Below are 20,297 nucleotides of genomic sequence, written 5' to 3'. Positions count from 1 at the left end.
TCCCTTAAGTTAATTTCGGTTATAAAAGGATAAAATTGGATTTTAAAATGTTATAATAGTATCTTAATGGTTGGTAGAGTTTGTTAGCTAAGGTAATTTCAAGAATTTTACAAATATTTTAAGAAATTTCGTCTTAATGCTTGATATTATGATATCAGTTGATTGATTATATTGTTATAACTTATAAGTTTTGTTTCTCTGGAATCATGTTGTATCACAGTCGATTTTAAAGGCAAACCGTCTTAAAACCGTTCATCTTTTAACGGTTGATGATACCTTCTGGTTTATGTGAAGAGAACGGTTTGATCACTCCTCTCATAATTAGAAGATACAGAACTGCTCAACCACGCCCTGCTACCGACTCCCTACTGCTGTGTGCCACAGCTTCAACCACAAACCAACAAGCAGCATAATCGAAGCTAGTGATACTGTGATAGGTTGCTCTCTCTCTCTCTCTTTCTCTCTCTCTCTCGATTATGATGTCTCTCAGTAATGGATTTATTCTCTTTTTGTTGTAATTTATCAGAAATATGTCTTCCCTGGGAACTTCGAAAGGAATCCTCGAGGTTGCGAAATTTGCTCTATATGTGTCAGTTCCTATTGTTCTAATGTACACTTTCGCCAACAACTCTGACAATCTCAAGAAAGTAATGGGGAATGTAAGCCCTCTTTCTTCTCTCTTATCAGTTTGTTATTATTTTTCTTGATAATCCAATTTAGAAATCGTTACAATCTAGGGCTTTGATTATCTTGATTTAGGTGCAGACACAGATTGCAGAACTTGCGACCATTAGGGAGTTTTAGTACATCAGTTTCTTTACAAATAATTTTATTTACACTCAGACGATTTAGACCTTTTCCCAACTCTTTGGGGTCAGATACTGAATTTTGTCCAGCCATTGTGCTCCGTCGAGGGCCATATTTTTCTGTCAAATTAAGTTGCACTCACATTCAAGAAAGTATGATTGCTGTTGCGGTTAAATGCCCTCAAATACTAAATATCGTTGAGGCTACTCAGTTCCTTGACGATTCTTGCAATACAAGCAAAGGAACCTCCTGTAGATGCCATTGAACTATGAAATGAAATGCTATCAGCCCCTTCCTAATCCAGTTCAGATCAGGTTTATGTTTTCTACCTTAAGCCCAAACCAATGTGTGAAAAGCACAATCCAATTGACATGAAATTAGGATGACTGGTAAGGTACAGGCAATGCTGTCTAAGTGAATAGAGAGTCAAGCAATCCTCAAGCTGGACAGTATATCGCCTAGCAATCCTCAAATTGTACCTGTATTGGATATTTTGTGGACAAATATTTGGTATGGACATAGTGAGAGTTGAAAATTTGCTCTTTAGGTAGCTATAGTCTTCCAACATAAGGGTTGAGGACAGGTACTAGAATGGGAAAATTCTGGTAGTTTTCTGAGGCTTATTGTCTTCATCTTTTTTCTCCCAGATTGGTAACAGAAACTTTATTGCCTAAAAATAGAAAATTACAAGAGTCATGTACAAGCAATACATAAAATATGTACAAGAATAAAAGCACTCCCCAGTCCTTACAGTAGACCCCAAATCACCCTGCCAATACCTTTTACATATAATCATTCTCCCAAACAAATAGATCCATAAAAAGTGGCTTCTTTGTACTCTTTGTCTAGCAAGGGTATCTGCTAGGCTGTCGGTGGATCTCTTAACCCAGATGAAACTCACAATCAAATCTCTTATCAAGTGTTGAATCTCTCTCAAAGTATTCCTGTATTTCCCTGGTCCTTCTTTGCTTTTATTCAGCCACCCCATTACCACCATAGGATCGCCTTCTATGACCAAGTTGTTGGACCTTAGATTTTTAGCCAATTTGATCCCTTTAAGGACTGGTAGAAGCTCCAATCTCATGAAGTCCCCATGCCCTATTGGCCCCAAGTATAAGCACAATAATGACCTTGGCTGTCCCTAAAAATGCACCCTACCCCAAACTGTCCTCTGTTGCCTAGGCTGCAACCATCAAAATTCATCTTAATCTTCCCTTGTGTTGGTGGTGACCACTCCCAAAGAACTCTATTTCCAACCAGAGGTGCTTGATTCACCACATGCCAACTTCTGATAATTTCTTTTGTCAAAAAATCTTCTAATAGAGCAAGAGAACTAAACACACAGAAATTAATTGTACAAGGGGGCTCAAAAGTGGTAATAGGTTGGCTGATGAAGCATGCAGAGGCTCTCTGGACATATAGCAATGAATTTAAGAGGATTAAATGGCTGACAAGGACTATGGCTGTGAGGGAATAAATGTTTTGGGCTAAACTGTAATATGCATGAGTGGGTGAAGCTACTTGGTTGTAAATTAAAGTAGAAATTATCTCCTTTGACCTCACTATCTTGTATATTTTTAAATTATAAAAAAATCTTACTTATTTTTTGTTTGAGTGGGACTATACTTGAACCATCACTGCCAGTTCCATTGGATGGATATCTATGCTTCTAGGAATCCAGGTCTGTAGTTGTCATCACACTTCTTGTGAGAATTCCATGCTTTGGTTACCCAGTTGAACAACTGGTACTTGTGCAGTTTCAATTGTATATTCCTCAGTCTACAAACTCACTATTGTCTAGGGAATTCTCTTGCAAAAAGTGGTATTATGTTGGGACTGATTATATTGACAAGTAGGGTGTCCTTTGGAGTTTCAATGGTGTCCAACAAAGTTGACTTCTTTATTCTTGTTGACTGGTAAGTTGATGCTGCACTATTTTCTTCTCGATATTATTATTATTTGTATGACATGTCTGGTTGACAAAACTGCTTGTTTGGGGAAATAACTTAAATCTTTTCCATCTTTGATAACTGGCTAACTGTACCAAAGATGGTAGTCCATTGTAAAAATTGAGGGATGCTCCCTTTGACACCAAATTTATTATGTGCAACCATTCCTATTAGAAGGTAAGTTTCATCATGTGTATCCCTGGTGTGTGTCAGGCTCCATTCTCTAGTCAATGGTTTTAGATTATCTTGATGATGGATCATGTACTCCTTTGCATCTATTATCATTCATTTGTTTGTTTCCAGATAGCCCTTTAAGAAGGCTTCAACTTGTTCAGTTGAGACCAAAGTCTTAACTGATTCCAATTATACCATGGAAAATACAAAAGATATTCACACTAAAGACCCTTTTGTATTACCTTGGGGTGTAAATGGTATCTGAAAATCCAAGTTTGAATTTGAGATTTGACATAACAACATAACATAATTGACTTGAACTTGGATATGACCTGATTTTATTCAATAAATATCCATATATATATATATATTATTTTAGGTAATAAAATAATTTTTTATCAATAACCGGAAAATTTCATTAATTAATGAAGAAGATACAGGTGATCATCCCAAAGAGAGAGAAACTCTCTTAACTCTCTTCAAAATGACAAAAATGTACAGCAATTACAGAACAACCCAAAAGAGTTGATCCCTTTCCACCCCTTGCTTTGCCAAAACATCAACAAAGGCATTTTGCACTCCTTTTAACCCACAGCAACTTGATCTAATATCTTGAGTTAAAAACTTAAACTTCCAGCTTTGAATCCCCTTCTATGATCAACCTTCTTATATTCAACTCCTTGGTTTTTGGATCCCTTCCATCACTGCCTAGATTTCTGCCCTCAAGGAGTCCCCCACATCTATTGGCCCCAAGTAAAGGGCAATAACTCTTCCCTCCTTATTTGAAAAAACACCTCCAATACCTGAAGTGCCTGGATTCCCCTCACTAGTACCATTGAAATTCATCTTAATAAACCCACTAGGAGGTGGGACCCAAGCAGGGCTTATAACAGCTCTTGGGAGAGAAGAATCAGCCACCTCCTTCCACTTTCTAAGCAAGCCATTTGTGGGAATGTCATCGAAGCTTCTCAAGGATTTAACCCAATGGATCACTCTGACAGTAATGGTTTCTAAGTTTCTTCTCTGCTCCTTTCCTTGTCTGAAAAAATTCTTTGATTCCTTTCTTCCCAAATTGTCCAGCATATTGCCACTCTTGTACACCTCCAAAGGGTTCTTCCCCTCTCTTTCTCCAGTTAACAAAGGAAGAATCAAACTGTTGTGTAGCCTAGCATTGTGGGCTTGGTCCTGTTTATATTATGTCATGACATTTACTTGTGTAACTTCCTTCCTGGGCTAAATGGGCCTGTGCCTACTTTGTTTTTTATGTTTTTCTTACTGCCTACCAATCAGGGACAGATTTTTCATTGTATCTCTTTCTTATTGCCCTAGTATAAAAGCTGTCTTGGAGGGCTGGAGATAGAGTGCCGCCCATAACCTCTTTTCTTTTATTCTCTTCTTTCTTCTATAGAACTGAATACAGACAAATACAGACATGGTATCAGAGCATTGATACTTCTTCACTGGTTCAAAATCTTATATACTGTTCTATCTTCTTCTATTATTTTTCGTTTTCTTTACTTAGGGTGTTAAAGAAACCATAGTTCTGCTTGTGGTGCTCTAAACCTAGTTGCTTTCTTGGGGGTTTTCCCTTGGGAGAAGATCCAAGGGAACCTAGAAGAGGTTTGATAATGCTCCAATAGGGCAAGACAAACTGTGAGTAGTCTCTGGATTACTAGATTAACTTGCAGTAAGCAGGTTAAGATTTTGAACTGCTGGAAGGTGCAGTCCTTTCAGATATCTTTGTGGAAGATTTTTTATGTTCGGTTAGAGGCTTCCATCAGACTGGGAGTGAAGTACAGGTTGGTGCCCTCTACTTCAAGTTTTTAGAAGCTGAGCAGTGTCTGGTTGCAGACCAGGTGTTTGTCTTGTGTTGCAGCCCAAGTTCCTCTATTTTTGTCCTTCTGTTTTGTGTTGGAGTATTCTCATCTACAGGCCGGTAGTACTGGTTGTTCTCTGCTGTTTTTTGGGTGAAATTTCACATCAGAAACAGTTCATTATGTCCTCAAACTCTAGTGAGGTAACCTCCAAGGAAAGTCATCCAAGTGAAAGCTTATTCAACATGGAGAACACTAACTTCCCAAATCTTCAGATCACTAATGTGAAACTAGATGAATACAACTTCAAGGAGTGGTTCATTTTTGCAAAACTTCACATCACAAGCTGTGGTTTACTAGGGTACATTAATGGACAAGTCAAAGAACCTAAGAAGGAAGAACCTACATATGGAACTTGGACAGAAAAAAAAGCACTTGTTATGACATGGCTGTTATCTTCCATGACACCAAAGATTGCTAGGACAGTCCAACACTACCCTACAGCTCATAAGATTTGGGAGAAAGTATCTACCATATATGGACAAAGGAAAAATAATGCAAGAATTTTAGACTGATACAAGACATTGCAGCCTTGACTCAAGGAAGTTTATCAGTTGCAACCTACTTTTCTACTCTTGAGGGACTTTGGGAAGAGCTTGATCATCATCTTGTTCTTGATTGGAAGAATTCTGAGGACCAAGAAATGCACCAAAAGCAAACTGAGGAAATGAGAGTGTTCAGATTTCTTGCTAGACTTAACTCTTCTTATGAGAGCATCAGTTCTCAGATCTTGGGGAGAGATGAACTTCCTTCATTGCAGCATGTTTACTACTTAATTAGAAATGAGGAGATCCGGAGAAAATAAATGAAGGTAGAAGCCCCTCCACAGTGGGTGAACATTCAGCCCTTGTTTCAGCTACACAAAAAGGAGGGAAAGGGGGAGATAAAAGAAATCTGAAGTGCTCTCACTGTGGGGGAGAGACATACCAAAGATACCTGTTGGATCTTGCATCCTCACCTTAAACCAGCAGCTCTTAGGAAGGAAGAAAAAGCTAAATAAAGGTCCAGGACCTTATGGACATGTGGCAAGTTCAAATCTAGTGGATGGAGTGCAAAAGCCTATCACCTTGAATGCTTCTTCGTGTGTGGGACAGACCACTACTTCCCCAAGTAGCTTCCTTGAATTTACAGCAGAAGAGGTAGACATTCTAAACCGGGCTATGGCTCGATTGAAACAATCCACTATTCCTTCCTCATCCTTTGCCAAGATAGGTATGATTTCTGCCCTTAGTGCTATTCAGCCTCATTCGAATTTGGGTGATTGACTCGGGTGCCTCTGGACATATGACAAACAATTCCTCTTATTTCTCATCTTATCATCTTGGTTCTGGGCAAGATAAAGTGAGAGTTGATGATGGTTCTCCTTTCCTTATTCATGAAAAAGGGGATATCCAACTTGGAAAGAATCTTCCTCTTAAATCTATTTTCATGTTCCAAACTTTACTGCAAATTTGCTTTCAATATCTAAAATCACTAAAGCCTTGGATTGTATTGTGACCTTTTTCCCTACACATTGTATTTCTAGGATTGGATAACAAGGCAAACGATTGGGAGTGGTCATGAGGCTGGTGGTCTCTACTACCTCAATGAAGATATCAGTTCAGCTCATCAAGCTTCAACAAGTCACATTGGGGAATGCAAGGAGTCTAGTGCTACCATCTATCTTTGGCATGCTAGATTGGGTCATTTGTCGTTTACCTTGTTAAGAGTCTTGTTTCTAGAATTGTTTTGAAAGGTGTCAATTGAGAGTCTGTTTTGTGAAGTGTGTTAGTTGTCTAAATATTGTAGAACAAGTTATCCCAGCTCTAATAATGAAGTTAATGCTCCTTTTAATTTGGTTCATTCTGATGTGTGGGGTCCTTCACCCATTACTTCTTTGGATGGTTATCGTTACTTTATCAGTTTTATTGACCACTTTACAAAATGTACTTGGATTTAATTGATGAAAGGAAGAGAGGAAGTACCTAGAATCACCATGGTTTTCTATAAAATGATTGGGACTCAGTTTGGGAAAAAGATTAAACAATTTCATTCTGATAATGTAGGAGAATAGTTCAAGAATTCTCTAAATGTGTTTTTTGAAGATGAGGGAACATTGCATCAGTCCTCTTGCAGCTTCACTCCACAACATAATGGAGTTGCAAAGAGGAAAAATAGACATCTATTTGAAACTTCTCGTGCTCTCTTGTTTCGAAATAAGGTGCCAAAGAAATTCTGGTCTCATGCTGTTCTCACTGCATCTTATCTCATAAACAGGATGCCATCTAAAGTTTTGGGTATGAAGGCTCCTTTTTCTCTTTTGTGTCCAAATCAACTTGCCTTTTCCTTACCCCCAAAGGTCTTTGGTTGTGTTTGTTTCATTCATATCAAGGATCCTAAAAGGACAAAGCTGGATCCAAAGGCAATCCAGGGGGGTGTTTTTAGGCTATTCTCCTACACAGAAGGGATACAAGTGTCTAGATCTAGTTACTGGGAGGAAGCTCATTACAAAATACGCCACCTTTCATGAGCCTCAGTCCTTTTTTGACCCTTAGAATCCTCTTTAGGGGGAGACTAATGGGGTGGAAGAGACTTCCTTGGGGGTTAATCCTTTTGTTCCTGCTCTTCCTCTTCTAATTTCTCTTTCTGATCTAGTTTCTTCTGAACCTACTGAGTCTACTTGTTCGGTTGATGAAGAAGCCACTGCTCCTAACCACTGTGATGAAGAAGCCAAAGAAGCTACTACTCCTAACCATTGTGATGTAAGTGTTTACCGAAGGAGAAGAAAGAGAGAATTGCAACCAATTGGATGCCCTTGGAGCCGATCAAGGTATGGTTCCTCCCACTACATCCACTAGTCTTGATCCTGGTCTTCCCATTGCTTTGCGGAAACTAGTTCGATCCTGCACTCTCCATCCTATAAATAGATGTCTTGTATTCTCATCTGTCTCCTACCTATCACTCTTTTGTTTGTGCATTGTCTTCTGTTTCTACTCCTAGATTCTCAGAGGCTGTTGTTGACCCCAAATGGAAGGAAGCTATGGATAAAGAAATGAATGCATTATTGAAAGCAAGCACTTGGGAGATAGTGGATCTACCAGATGGGAAGAACACTGTGGGGGTGTAAGTGGGTTTACACAATTAAACATAGAGCAGATGGCACTATTGAAAGATATAAGGCTAGATTGGTTGCAAAAGGGTTCACCAAAAGGGAAGGTATTGATTACAAGGAGACTTATGCTCCAGTTGCCAAATTAAATACAATCAGTGTTACTTTCTTTAGCAACAAACTTTTCCTGGGAACTCCATCAATTGAATGTTAAGAATGCCTTCCTAAATGGAGACTTGCAGGAAGAAGTGTATATGGACCCTCCTCTAGGATACAACACGAGAGAAAAGGTGTGTAAACTAAAAAGGGCCTTGAATGGGCTCAAACAATCCCCAAGAGCATGGTTTGAGAGATTGTGTGTAGCAATGAAGGAAATAGGGTACAAACAAGGTGGTGCAGATCATACATTGTTTTAGAAGAGGGATGGTGAAAAGTTGACAACTCTAATTGTCTATGTTGATAATATTGTGGTTACTGGAAATGGTGCAAAGGAAATTATGGAATTAAAAGGTTTCTTAGCCTCAGAATTTGAAACCAAGGATCTAGGGCACTTGAGATATTTCTTGGGAATAGAAGTGGCTAGATCCAAGGAAGGGATTTACATCTGTCAGAGAAAGTATGCTCTTGGCTTGCTGAAGGAGATTGGGAAATTAGGAATCAGACCTACCGACACTCCCATAGAGCAAAATCATGGATTGCAAGAAGGTGATGGGGAACCTTATCCTGACAAAGAAAGATATCAACGGTTGCTTGGAAAACTATTGTATCTATCTCTCACTAGGCCGGATATTGCATATTCAATCCATGTAGTAAGCCAATTCATGCATGCTCCACAAATCTCACATATGGAAGCAATAGAGAGAATCTTGAGATATCTCAAGTCATGTCCCGAGAAAGGGTTACTATTTAAGAAGCATGACAGAATAGAAGTTGAAGCATTCACAGATGCTGATTGGGCTAGTTCCCATGGAGAAAGGACATCTACATTAGGATATTGCACCTTTGTGGGTGGAAATTTAGTCACGTGGAGAAGCAAGAAACAAGCTGTTGTGGCAAGATCAAGTGCTGAAGCTGAACATAGAGCCATGACTCATGGTGTTGCTGAACTTTTTTGGCTGTGAATCCTCCTAAAGGAATTGGGGATAGATATAACTGGACCACTCAAGCTCTATTGTGACAATTAAGCTGCAATTAACATTGCAAATAACTCAGTCCAGCATGATAGAACGAAGCATATTGAGATAGATAGGAATTTTGTATGTGAAAGGATTGTCTCTGGAGAACTTTGTATTCCCTACATGCCATCAACAAAACAGCTAACTGATGTTTTCAGTAAAGGACTTAAAATCCAGATTTATGGAGCTGTTATGCAAGCTAGGCATGATAGATATCTATGCTCAACTTGAGGGGGAGTGTTGTGTAGCCTGGCATTATTGTGGGCATGGGCTTGTTTATGTTATGTCATGACATTTACTTGTGTAACTTTCTTCCTAGGCTAAATGGGTCTGGGCCTACTTTGTTTTTTATGTTTTTCTTACTGCCTACTAATCATGGGCAGACTTGTCATTGTATCTCTTTTTTATTGCCTAGTATAAAAGCTATCTTGGAGGGTTGGAGATAGAGTGTCAACCCATTTCTTCTAGACCTCTTTTATTCTATTCTTTTCTTCTATAGAACTGAATACAGACAAATACAAACACAAACAAGCCTTGAACATTTGACGGGGGGTTCCACCTGCACCCAAACAAAGAGAAAAACCATTCTCAAATAGAAAGAGTAGAAGGGCAGGAAATTAATACGTGGTAGCTAGTCCTACCATTAGCCTAAGGGCAAGAAATTAATAAGTGGTATCTAGTCTCACCCAACGTTTTTGAACCGTCGTTGACCCGGACGGTCGGACCGTTCGGCCCGGGAACCGTCCAGGCAATCGGTTCCGTTTTACCCAAAACCCGGAGTCTGGTAAAAAACCGTTGAAAAAGTCAACAAACCATTGACTCGGGTGGTCAAACCGTTGACCCGTTCAACGGTTTTGACCGTTTTTTATTTTTTAATTATTTTTAATTTTGCTGTCAGAACGGGCTGTTCGTTTGAACTGGACGGTCGGACCGTTGACCCGGAAACCGGTGCCCAGAAAGGTTCTGTTTTCGGGTCATTTTTTAAAACGTTGGTCTCACCATTAGCCTTACAAAGGATGCACCAATTTATTAAAAGAAAGAAGCGTACAAGGAAGGTGACGAAAATTCACCCGAGAGAAGAACCTCAACACCCACATAAAACAAACACCCAAATAAAGCAACAAAACTAAAATGAGCCCTCTCTTGAACAGACAGAACCTCTACTTAACTCTTTTTGAACAAAACTTCCAACCAAAGGTTTTTTTGTGTGAGAAATAATACTTTTTTTAAGTATTGCTTAGGTGTAAAGGCAACGTTTTAAAAAACGACTTAGAAACGGAACCGTTCTGGGCACCAGTTTCCGGGTCAACGGTCCGACCGTCCGGTTTGAACGGACGACCGGTTCTGACAGCAAAATTAGAAGTAATTAAAAAATAATTAAAAAAATAAAAAACGGTCAAAAACCGTTGAACGGGTCGACGGCTCGACCGCCCGGGTCAACTGTTTGTTGACTTTTTCAACGGTTTTTGACCAGATTCTGGGTTTTGGGTAAAACGGAACCGGTTGCCTGGACGGTTCCCGGGCCGAACGGTCTGTCTGTCCGGGTCAACGGCGGTTCGAAAACATTGTGTAAAGGTTTTAATGTTCACTTTTTTCATGAAGTTGGGTGCATGGTTCAAAGTATTGATACGCCTCTGTGTATCGGTAGAGGCATATCGGTACTTAGATAAAAGAGGAAATGTTTTTTTTTCAAAATTTGGTTTTTAGGTAGATATTTTAACATAATTTTTATTAAAAAGGAGTGGGGTCCTGAAATACCTATAAGCAGGCGTTTCGGACCCCAAAAGATACGATACGATACGCTTGATACGGGGCATATCCTATAGATACTTTGAACCTTGGTTGGGTGGAAGCTTTGTTCAGAAGGAATTGAGTGGAGGTTTTGTTTGTTCAGAGGTGGTTCATTTTAGCTTTGTTGTTTTGTTTAGGTGTTTGTTTTATGTGGGTGTTGGAGTTTGTGTTTTCCAGGTTAAAAGGAGGTATTTTTGGTTGGGGCCTATCAAGGTTACATGTCAGGTCAAAACATTGGAAGCAGTTGCACCTTTCACAGCTGATGATATCTTGAGAAATTGGCAGCTCGTGGTTTCCTCCTAAATGACAACACATACTTATTTTATTGCTTGGTGTCCTCCAACTCCAAACACAATTAGATGAACTTCGATGGATGATGCCTAAAAATCCATTTTTATTGGAAGTAGGGATAGAGTTTAGAAATTCAAGGGAACATGGGCTGTAATATGGGCTGTACTACTGTTGTTGCAGTGTTTTCAGGTCAAGGGGGCATGGGAGATTTTTCAGGGCAGAAATTATTGCAGTAATTCAAGGAGTACAGATAGCTAAATAAATGAATTTGGAAAAGTTGGTCATTGAAGGAGACTCCAAGGTCCAAACTAGTAGTAGGATGGTTAAAGAAGCCAGATTCTGCAATTTGGAATTACAGGGGTGAGACAAAGAAGTTTAAATTGCTAACTAATAGCATGACCTTAAGGGTTCAATGGATTAGAAATCGGATAATGGGGTGGTGGATACTCTAGACAAGCAAGGGACAAATAGGGATCACTGGGCTCAGTTGTAGCTTGCTTTGTAATCTAATGTTTTAAAGTTGTCAGAGGTTGCATCTTGTTCCTCTCCTTGGGATGCTTCTCATATATTATAGTCTAATGTTTGAGGTCGGCAAAATCTCTGAATCTCAGAGATATATTGGTTAAGGGGGATCCACAATACTTGTAATTGGATAACAAGGAACTATGCAGGCGCTTGGAATATAGAATTTTGATGAGAGAAATTAGTGAGTTAATGTTGTAATTAAGGGCATTATACAATTGGATATCAAGAACCGCTAATACTTTAGCAGATGGGCTTCTAAAATAACCCTATGGAAACCAGACATATCGAGGATTAGTATGGATGGGTGGAAATTTGTAAATCTGTAGAAGGAAGCAATTGAAATGGAATGAGTGGCTAGCCGAGGCTAGCTTCCTATAAGGGGTGCGCAACACTTCACTGCACACATTTTATTTATACATCAGTAAAATTTTAATTATTGCTAAAAAAGAAGGATGAATTGGAACATATACTCAGGGCATCTGTCTTTTCTTCTTATTCCTATCTGCAAAAGCTTAGACCATCATTTTAAGCCTCTATACTTTTTGTTTTCAATACTGTAGTGTTATTCAATGTTTTCTTCAGAAGTGCAATCTGAAAAAGGTTTGCTTTTGTTTATCCACCTTTATATTCCAAGACAAATTTCAAAGCAGAAATGGTATCCAATTTTGATGTACAGGTAGAGGACTCTACAAATTTCAGATCTTGTGGTGGGGTTTGTGGGTAAGGGAACGGCTTTGGGTGGTCAGTGATGAAAATTAAGGATGGAGAAACAAGTAGACAATTTGCTTTCCACCAAAGAATGAGCAAGAGATTAGAAAGAAAGAGAACCCTTTCTATTAAACAGTAATTAGATTGATCACTTGGAAGAAGAAACAGGTGAGAGTGGAATAAAAGGGAAGAAATCCTAGTAACAACCAGAATTTACTAAACCAATCTTTATTTCATCAAAGCAATCCCCCTTTTTCAATTATAGTGACCATTTATAGACTCAATGGATTTTTTTTTGTGTGTGTGCGGGGGGGTAAAGAGACTCAACATAAGAATTTGGATGTCCCTTTTCACACTCCTAATTGGACTCATAAAATCTGACCCAAAACTAGTACCAACTTGTCATAGGGCTGATCATCGAGGCCCCATGCAATGCTCAAATGTGTCGAGAAAGCCTGCGAAACTAAGCAACAAGGCAACAATAATGGCACACAAATTAGTAAAAAGGCTCTTTGTATTGCATTAACGATAGCAAGCACAAGCACACAAGTTTGTGTCAAGGGGACCTCATGCATAACCTTTACATGGTATTGACACCACTGCACCACTCAACTACCTACCTCCCCTCAAAGAGTAAGTTAAGTTTTTGGGGGAGTGACAAAAGGAAATATCACTGGTGGTGAAAAATCATACTGATAATTACAATAATGCCATTGGCATTCCCCCCATACAAAATACATACATTGCCCCACCCAAGACACACCTAAAGACACTCGAATCCCCCACTCAATTCAGTCTTTGTTTTCAAAGGCTGGCTTTTACTAGCTACTTGGATCTGTTGTTGATGAAGGAGGATTCTTCAACTGCTCTGCAAATTGTCTCTTCCAAGGCCCAAGCATTTGCTTGGATGGTAGGCTGGTGATTGCTCCTTTGGCTGGGAAATCATATGGCTATGTTCGGGGTTAAGTCCTTTCCAGGCCACTTCAAGGTAAGACATGGGGTGTTTTGGCTTGGTTGAGGGAAACTTTGGAGCTAGGTTTAGGTCAAAATGAGTTTTTGGATTGAGGGGACATTGGTTCCCATGATGTCTTCATTGCTTGGTTGTGGTCCCTATTTTGGGTGGTTGGCACTCTCCCTTGTTGGCTTGGTAGTAGATGGCCTGAGGTCTTCTTGATGTCTTCATCGCTGGGTATTTGTTACACTGACACTAGTGCCGGAACGACTTTGGTAGAGACTGCTTCTTGATGATGACTTCTTGGTCCGTTCTTGTGTTGGTGTGAGATGCTAGAGTGTAGGTCTTCTTGGTTGCTAGCATGGCATTGGCATTGGGGGTGTCCTCTTCTTGGCACAATTGTAGGGCTGAAACTTGCTTCCCGTGTACCTTGACTACAGTTGTCACAAGGATCATGCAAGGGGAGCACTTGTACAGGATAAGTAGGCTATCAATGTGTGGCACAAGGGCTGTTTCTGCCTGTGTTAGAAACTCCATTCTGAGGACAACTTGGAAACCATCCAAGGGTACCACAGATAAGTTGATGCTTCCCTTCCATAGCCCTAATGAGCTCTACTCCACGAGCCATTCTACTGCCTTGGCGCCAAAGTTGATTGCTTTGATTCACCCTCCTGTTTAGATGTAGCCAAGTTAAGTCACCTGGCCTTGGCAAGTGAAATGAAATTATGTGTTGCACTTGTGTCTACCAAGGCTTGAGTTGACCTCCCGCTAAAGGTAATATCAACATATTTGAGCCCCTTGTGGGCCTTGTTAGGCTGATTAGGTGTGGCCTCTTTCTTTACCATGGCATTAAGTAGTTGGAGGGCGCCAACCCTTGGTGCTGGATCAGGCCTGTCCTCATTGCTTTGTTCATCATCACTGAGCTTGCCGATGAGGGCATTGAGCTTCTTCCTTGTAGGGTGGTCTCTTTTCCAGTGCATCCCATTGCAAATGAAGCATGGTTGTGAAGAGGTAGTCAGCCTCTTGTACTTGTAAGTGTTGTAGTCTCCTTGTGGCTTCTTCCCTTTCTAATTCTCGACTGGCTTGTTGTAGTGGGGCTGCTTCTCTCGTGAGGGGTTTGATTGTTTGTCTCCCCCACTCAAGTCCGAGGCATGCGGGCTTGGGGGCTTTTCATCATTTGATAGTCTCATGTCAGTGAGTTGTTCGGCTATGGCCATGGCTGATGCAAGATCTTGAACATTTCGTTGTTGAAGTTCTATCTCCACCCATGGTTGTAAACCGTCCATGAAATTGAAGAGCAAGTCCTTATCTAACATGTCTGTGATCTTGAGTGTGAGGGCTGAAAATTCCATAGCACATTCATGGAATGAGTTCTTGTGTCGAAGTCTTTTCAGATTTTGTGGGCCAGGTATTCTACGTTCTCCGGGTAGAATTGTTTGTTTAATTCTCTTTTGAATTCAGCCCAAATGTTAATGGTGCACATGTCACGCTCAGATTCCTGCACCACCATAGCATAGCAACATCAACTAAATACATAGATGTAGTTGTAGTGTGAATTCTGGTCCTTTCTTCATTAAGGTTTGTTGCTGAGAAGTATTGTTCCATATGCCACAAGAAGTTGTCAAGCTGATGTGCATCGTGAGTGCCTGAGTAGGTAGTTGGCTCCCAAATCTTAATGTGAGCAGGAGTGAATGCCGTTGTGGAAATTGTCGAATTGGCAATTGCTCTCTTTAAGAAGTTATACTCCTCCCTAATCTCATCTAGTTGAGCTTGCATGCTGGCTGAGGTGCACATGGCTGACTTCACAGCTGCCCATTCTTCTTTCATTGCATCAAGTTGGGCATGGATGGCTAAGGATGTGGACATGGTTCTCTTCCACCTTGCCCATTCATTTTTCATCTCCTCAAGCTGCGCTTGAAATTTGTCATGCGTGTCTTGAATATTTGTTTGAGAGGAGCTTGCTTATTGCTGATGTAAGGTGCTCAAGACCTCCTTGCGGGTTCCATTCATCCAGGGCACCATTTAAGCGCCCCTCTAACTCCACCATCGCGGACTCGACTGCTTCCATGGTGAGGTGAATCTCCTCCACTCGATCACGTGTCTCACCCATTGTTACTTCACAACGTAGCATGCGGGTGTTGATGTTAGCAAGCCTATTTGTGGATTTCTCGCGCTTGCTGGATTTTGATGCTCGGCCCTTTGGGGCCTTGTCTCTTGCCAGGGTTGTCTTCAAGTGCATCACTAGCCTCATGGGTGTGGGAGAGTCCTTGCTGTATCTCTTCCTCAAGGTCCTAGGTGTTCTTCATAGTGTTGCTACCGTCAAGGGTCGAATGCTTGGTCCACGGCGTGTAGGTGAGCTCTTGCTCTGATACCAACTGTTATGGGACTGATTGTTGAGGCCCCGTGTGGCACTCGAATGTGTCGAGAAAGCCTATGAAACAAAGCAACAAGCAACAAAGGCAACAATAATGGCACACAGATTAGTAAAATGGCTCTTTGTATTGCATTAAAGAGGGTAAGCACAAGCACACAAGTTTGTATCGAGGGGACCTCATGCTTAACCTTTACATAGTATTGGCACCACTCAACTACCTACCTCCCCTCAAAGAGTAAGTTAAGCTTTTGGGGGAGTGACAGAAGGAAACATCACTTAGTGGTGAAAAATCATATTGATAATTACAATAATGCCATTGGCATTCCCCCCATACAAAATACATACATTGCCCCACCCAAGACACATCCAAAGACACTCGGATGGCATGTTGCAGGCACGAAAGATGGCTTTTGATGGTGCGGTGAAGAGTTCACTTATGACAAACTGTTTTAGAACTAAGACAAACCTGTAGCCTGTAGGTAAGCTATAAGGACAATGAAATAAGGACTCTTAACTCCTAACAACAATAATGACACTTGCTAATCCTATTAAAGCTAACTTAATGTAAAGACACTAAATTACAAAGACCCCCCTGTACTATGGGGTCAGTGACAAATTCCTCCCTATAATTTGTGACAAAGACCCCCTGACTGTTAAGTCAGCTAATGGAAGGTGCAAAATTATGAAAATGCCATCACAATTCAAGGGACGTGAAATTAACTTTTCAAAATGATGAAAATGGGCAAAGCCATTCCCCCATTTGTCTTTTCCTCGTCCATTTTCTAATTTTCTCCTAAACCTTGACCTATACAAGTATACCATCGGCGAACCATTTGACAAGAACTCTACATCGCTCTTTGCTGGAAGTTGTTGCCACTATCTTATTGTCGAAGAGCTGTCTGGTACATTGTCACCATATACAGAAGAATCTTCAATGATACCAAAAAAATCATGCCAACTATTTTAACCATATGAGAACCGATATTTTCAAAAATTGTTGGGTTATCATCAAAGTGTAAATGAAATGGTAAAATCATTCGAACAAATAACAAAAGGGCAGTTTTGGGATTTAAAAAGCTTTGAACAGACAAATGAGAATCTTTTCTGAAGTTAATTGACAGAACACTAACATAGGGGGTCTTTGTTGCAATGTGAAAGTTTGGGTATCTTTGGCACAAATGGAAGTACAGGGCTGTGTTTGTCACTGACCCCATAGTACAAGAGGGTCTTTGTAATTTACTCTTATTAAAAATAGTAAATCCAATTTTACTATAAATAGCAACTATGAGAATTACTAAAAATGGTAAGTCTGAAAGTTACCATAAATAGTAATTTTGAAATAAAATTTTTAGGAAGCAGAACCCTATTCCTAATACAACTATAACTAGAAAAGAAATTCAAAATCACCAGATTGCAGAGTCCTGAGATGCATTCCTCTCAGATTGCTATGAGGTAAATGGTAGCTCTGTAATCTGATGCCCTACATTTAGAAGGAATTTTCAAGATTGGGAAATTGACAACTCCGAATTTCTGGAGCTGATTTCCATTCATACCCTGAATCTGCTTGTAGAGGATATCTGGGCTTGGAGTTGGAGTCCAGATGGCATGTTTTCTGTCAAATTTTTTGTTAGCCACCTGTCTAACCACATGCCAGAAGACTCGGGTCCCCTAGGAGTTGGGGATTCCATCCGGGCAGTGCTATTAGCTGCTATACAAGGGGTGCAACTTGCAAACTAGCTGGGGGTACAACATCTAGTAACTGAAGGAGATTCCAAAGTGGTGGTGGGCTGGTTGAAAAATCCTGAAGATGCTATATGGCGCTACAAGAATGAAATGAAGAAATTCAGTTGGTTGACAAGGAATATGATAGTCTCTTTACAGTGGGTGGGGAGATCAGCAAATACTTTGTCCGATGTCTTAGCTAAGCAAGGGGTAAATCGGGAAGAATTGTTTTGGGCTCAGCTGTGATTTCTGTTTTTCTTTCCTAGTTTTACTTGTAAGATTCAAAGAGGGGCTGCACCTCGTGCCTCTCCCTGGGATGTTGTATGAATTCACAATCTAAATCAGTTTTTGATCTAATAAATCTTACTATTATTCATCAAAAAAAAAAAAAAATGGAATCCAATAGCCCCTTCAAAGGTTTATGCTTTGGTTTGGGCTGCATCCCTAGACAGATGCTTAACTTAGACTCACCTGTCAAAAAGAGGAGTGCAGCTTCAAGATTTGTTATGTGTTCTATGTGGGCAAAAGTTGGAAGACAGTAGTCATCTGTTTCTCCATTGTTCTGTCTCGACAATGATCTGGAACCATTTCTTTTCAGCTCTGGGTATTAGCTGGGTTATGCCAAGCACTGTGAAGGATCTGCTGAGTTGCTGGGAATTGCAGGGGCTGTCAAAGCTTGCAAGAAACATATGGGGGACCATTCCGACTGCTGTAATCAGTACTATATTGAGGGAAACAAAAGATTTTTCCAAAGCAAATCCAACAACACAGAAGATCTAATTGCATTTACTTTTGGAAAGCTTCTGTCTCAGGTCTCGGCTGTAAAGGGGCACCAGGTCATTCAACTTGGGGCTAGGCTGTACTCTAGGAACTTCTGGAATTTGTAATGGATATGGATCTCTGGGGTCCCTGCCCAAAAGATGTTTTTTGGGGGACCCTCTTGAATCATTATTCCTGATTTATTAAAATTTTACCTTCCATCTAAAAAAAAAAATTCAAAATCTGATTTGTTTCTCCATAGATTCTTTTCTTGCTTATGTCTCTGCATCAAGTTCACTCCATCCACTGTATCTGGCGAAGAATCTGATGCCTTTATGAAGTCAAGTTGTTCTGTAGGGTTAGATCTTTAGAATTAATCAGCCTATTTCAGCTCCATCAAGTGCCAAGCCTTACAGCCCAACTACGCCTATGTTCTAGTTGTTGGATATTCTATCTTCCCTTCAAGTGAGCTTTAAACCCTCAAAGACATTCCTGAAGAAATCTAAATGATAGGAAGAGAGGACAAGAGCAGAAGGGACTTGGAAAAGGAACTTTGCATAAAGCAGAGACAATTGGAACTTGATCGATAGATTGCATTATTATTTTATTTTGTTTTTTCGGGGGGTGGGAGAAGGGTGGTCTACAATGTGAATCTACATTTACTGAAGTCATTTGTAAGAACTTAGGAGTTAGAAGTGGTTCCAGTAGGTGATAAAATGAGAGAAAGTAGACTCAGATGGTTTGGTCATGGGCATAAAAGATCATCAACTGAACCCAGAAGTGATTTATTACAATTTCAAGGGGCTAGTAAGAAATGATTTGAGGGTCAATAATTTAACAATGGATACAGCATTAATTTAACCATATAGCTGACCCCATATGGTTGGGATAAGGCTCGGAGGAGAATGATGATGATCCATCCAGAGGATACAATCTAATGGTTGTGAGAATTGTAAAAAGTTCTAGATATTTATCTTGCTGGATTCTCAAAAACTTGATAGGATATTTTATACAGAAGTGTTGTATGACTCAGACCATACTAAAAACTGGAATGACCCAGGGTCCCAGTTTTACTGGTTAATCAGTTCTGCTTGTAAAAAACCCATCAAAACCATCATTTAACTGGGACCTGGAAAGGCCACTGGTTCCCGGTTTTCACAATCTGACTGCCCAGTCCGGGCTGTCTTACAACACTGTTGTATACTCTAAAGCAACAAAGATTGCTCTAGGACATACATGTGTAACAATGTACAGGAAAGGGTATTAAACCTCTAAAAATGCGCTGCTTAGGTTTGTAGTCTGTGACACAAGGCTCTTGTATGTGTCATCCTTGAGTAAAATGTTATATTTACCACCCTCAGTAGCCATCAAAGAAGCCTTGTGTCATCCTTGAGTAAAATGTTATATTTCCTACACAGGTGCTGAATGAAATTACCACCCTCATGCAACCCATCTTACCTTTTCTTTTCCTTTTTTTGTAGAAGGCATGTAACCTGTCTTACCATGAAGCACATTTTCTTCTTTAGATTTGGAGAAACTTGGTTTGTTATTTTAAAACATTTTCTTCTTTTCTTTTGGTGCTCAGCGCTCTTATGTGGTATATCCCCCAGAAGGTCCTCGTCCACCATCACCAGAAGAACTTAGGGAAATGGCTAGAGAGATGGCTCGCAAGAACAATATACGCTAGTGGATTTATATGGGATTCTACGGTGTAAGTGATTCGTGCAGTTGAATAGTGGCCGTGTTTCTTGTTTTGTATCTAAGGACAGTCCCAAATACATTCTGGATTATAGTTCAAAAATAAATCACTTAAACTGCAGATTGTCTAGCCATAACTTGCATTTGAAAATGAACATTGGAAATACATGTACTTCATAAAATAATTTCATAGAAAATGTTAATAATGGAGATTTCCTCAGATTCATAACAAGGCCTTGAATAAAAGAGAATGTGCCTTCCATACTCTCTGAAAAGAAATAGGTTTGAGAGCTTTGTTCTCGCTTATGAAGATCAAGCTTTGATTCTTTGAAAGTCTTAATTCTCTCCCAAATTCGCAGTATTTCATGTATCGCCGACCGACCCTGAAAACTGATATATACGTGCTGATA

The 20,297-nt window shown here is 40.0% G+C and overlaps 1 protein-coding gene across 1 annotated transcript; it reads left to right on the top strand.

The window, feature by feature from the left end:
- The first annotated feature begins 189 nt into the window (after positions 1-189).
- LOC104609570 (sporulation-specific protein) lies at positions 190-20,008 on the top strand. Its single transcript, XM_010275918.2, has 3 exons — positions 190-437; positions 527-659; positions 19,775-20,008. The coding sequence occupies exons 2-3, from the start codon at positions 531-533 to the stop codon at positions 19,874-19,876; spliced, it is 231 nt and encodes a 76-aa protein (XP_010274220.1). The 5' UTR covers positions 190-437; positions 527-530; the 3' UTR covers positions 19,877-20,008.
- The last annotated feature ends 289 nt before the right edge of the window (positions 20,009-20,297 follow it).

The sequence above is a fragment of the Nelumbo nucifera genome, chromosome 3, assembly GCF_055504915.1.
Source record: "Nelumbo nucifera cultivar China Antique chromosome 3, China Antique-T2T, whole genome shotgun sequence".
NCBI classification, from domain to species: Eukaryota; Viridiplantae; Streptophyta; class Magnoliopsida; order Proteales; family Nelumbonaceae; genus Nelumbo; species Nelumbo nucifera.
Note: the sequence above shows the minus strand (reverse complement) of the source record. Positions and strands in the feature narration are given on the sequence as shown.

Bases quoted from the DNA above. Each gene is read 5' to 3' on its own strand.
- LOC104609570 (XM_010275918.2), top strand. From the start codon at position 531: ATGTCTTCCCTGGGAACTTCGAAAGGAATCCTCGAGGTTGCGAAATTT. The intron at 660-19,774 runs GTAAGCCCTCTT...TTTGGTGCTCAG, and splicing joins TCAAGAAAGTAATGGGGAAT to CGCTCTTATGTGGTATATCC.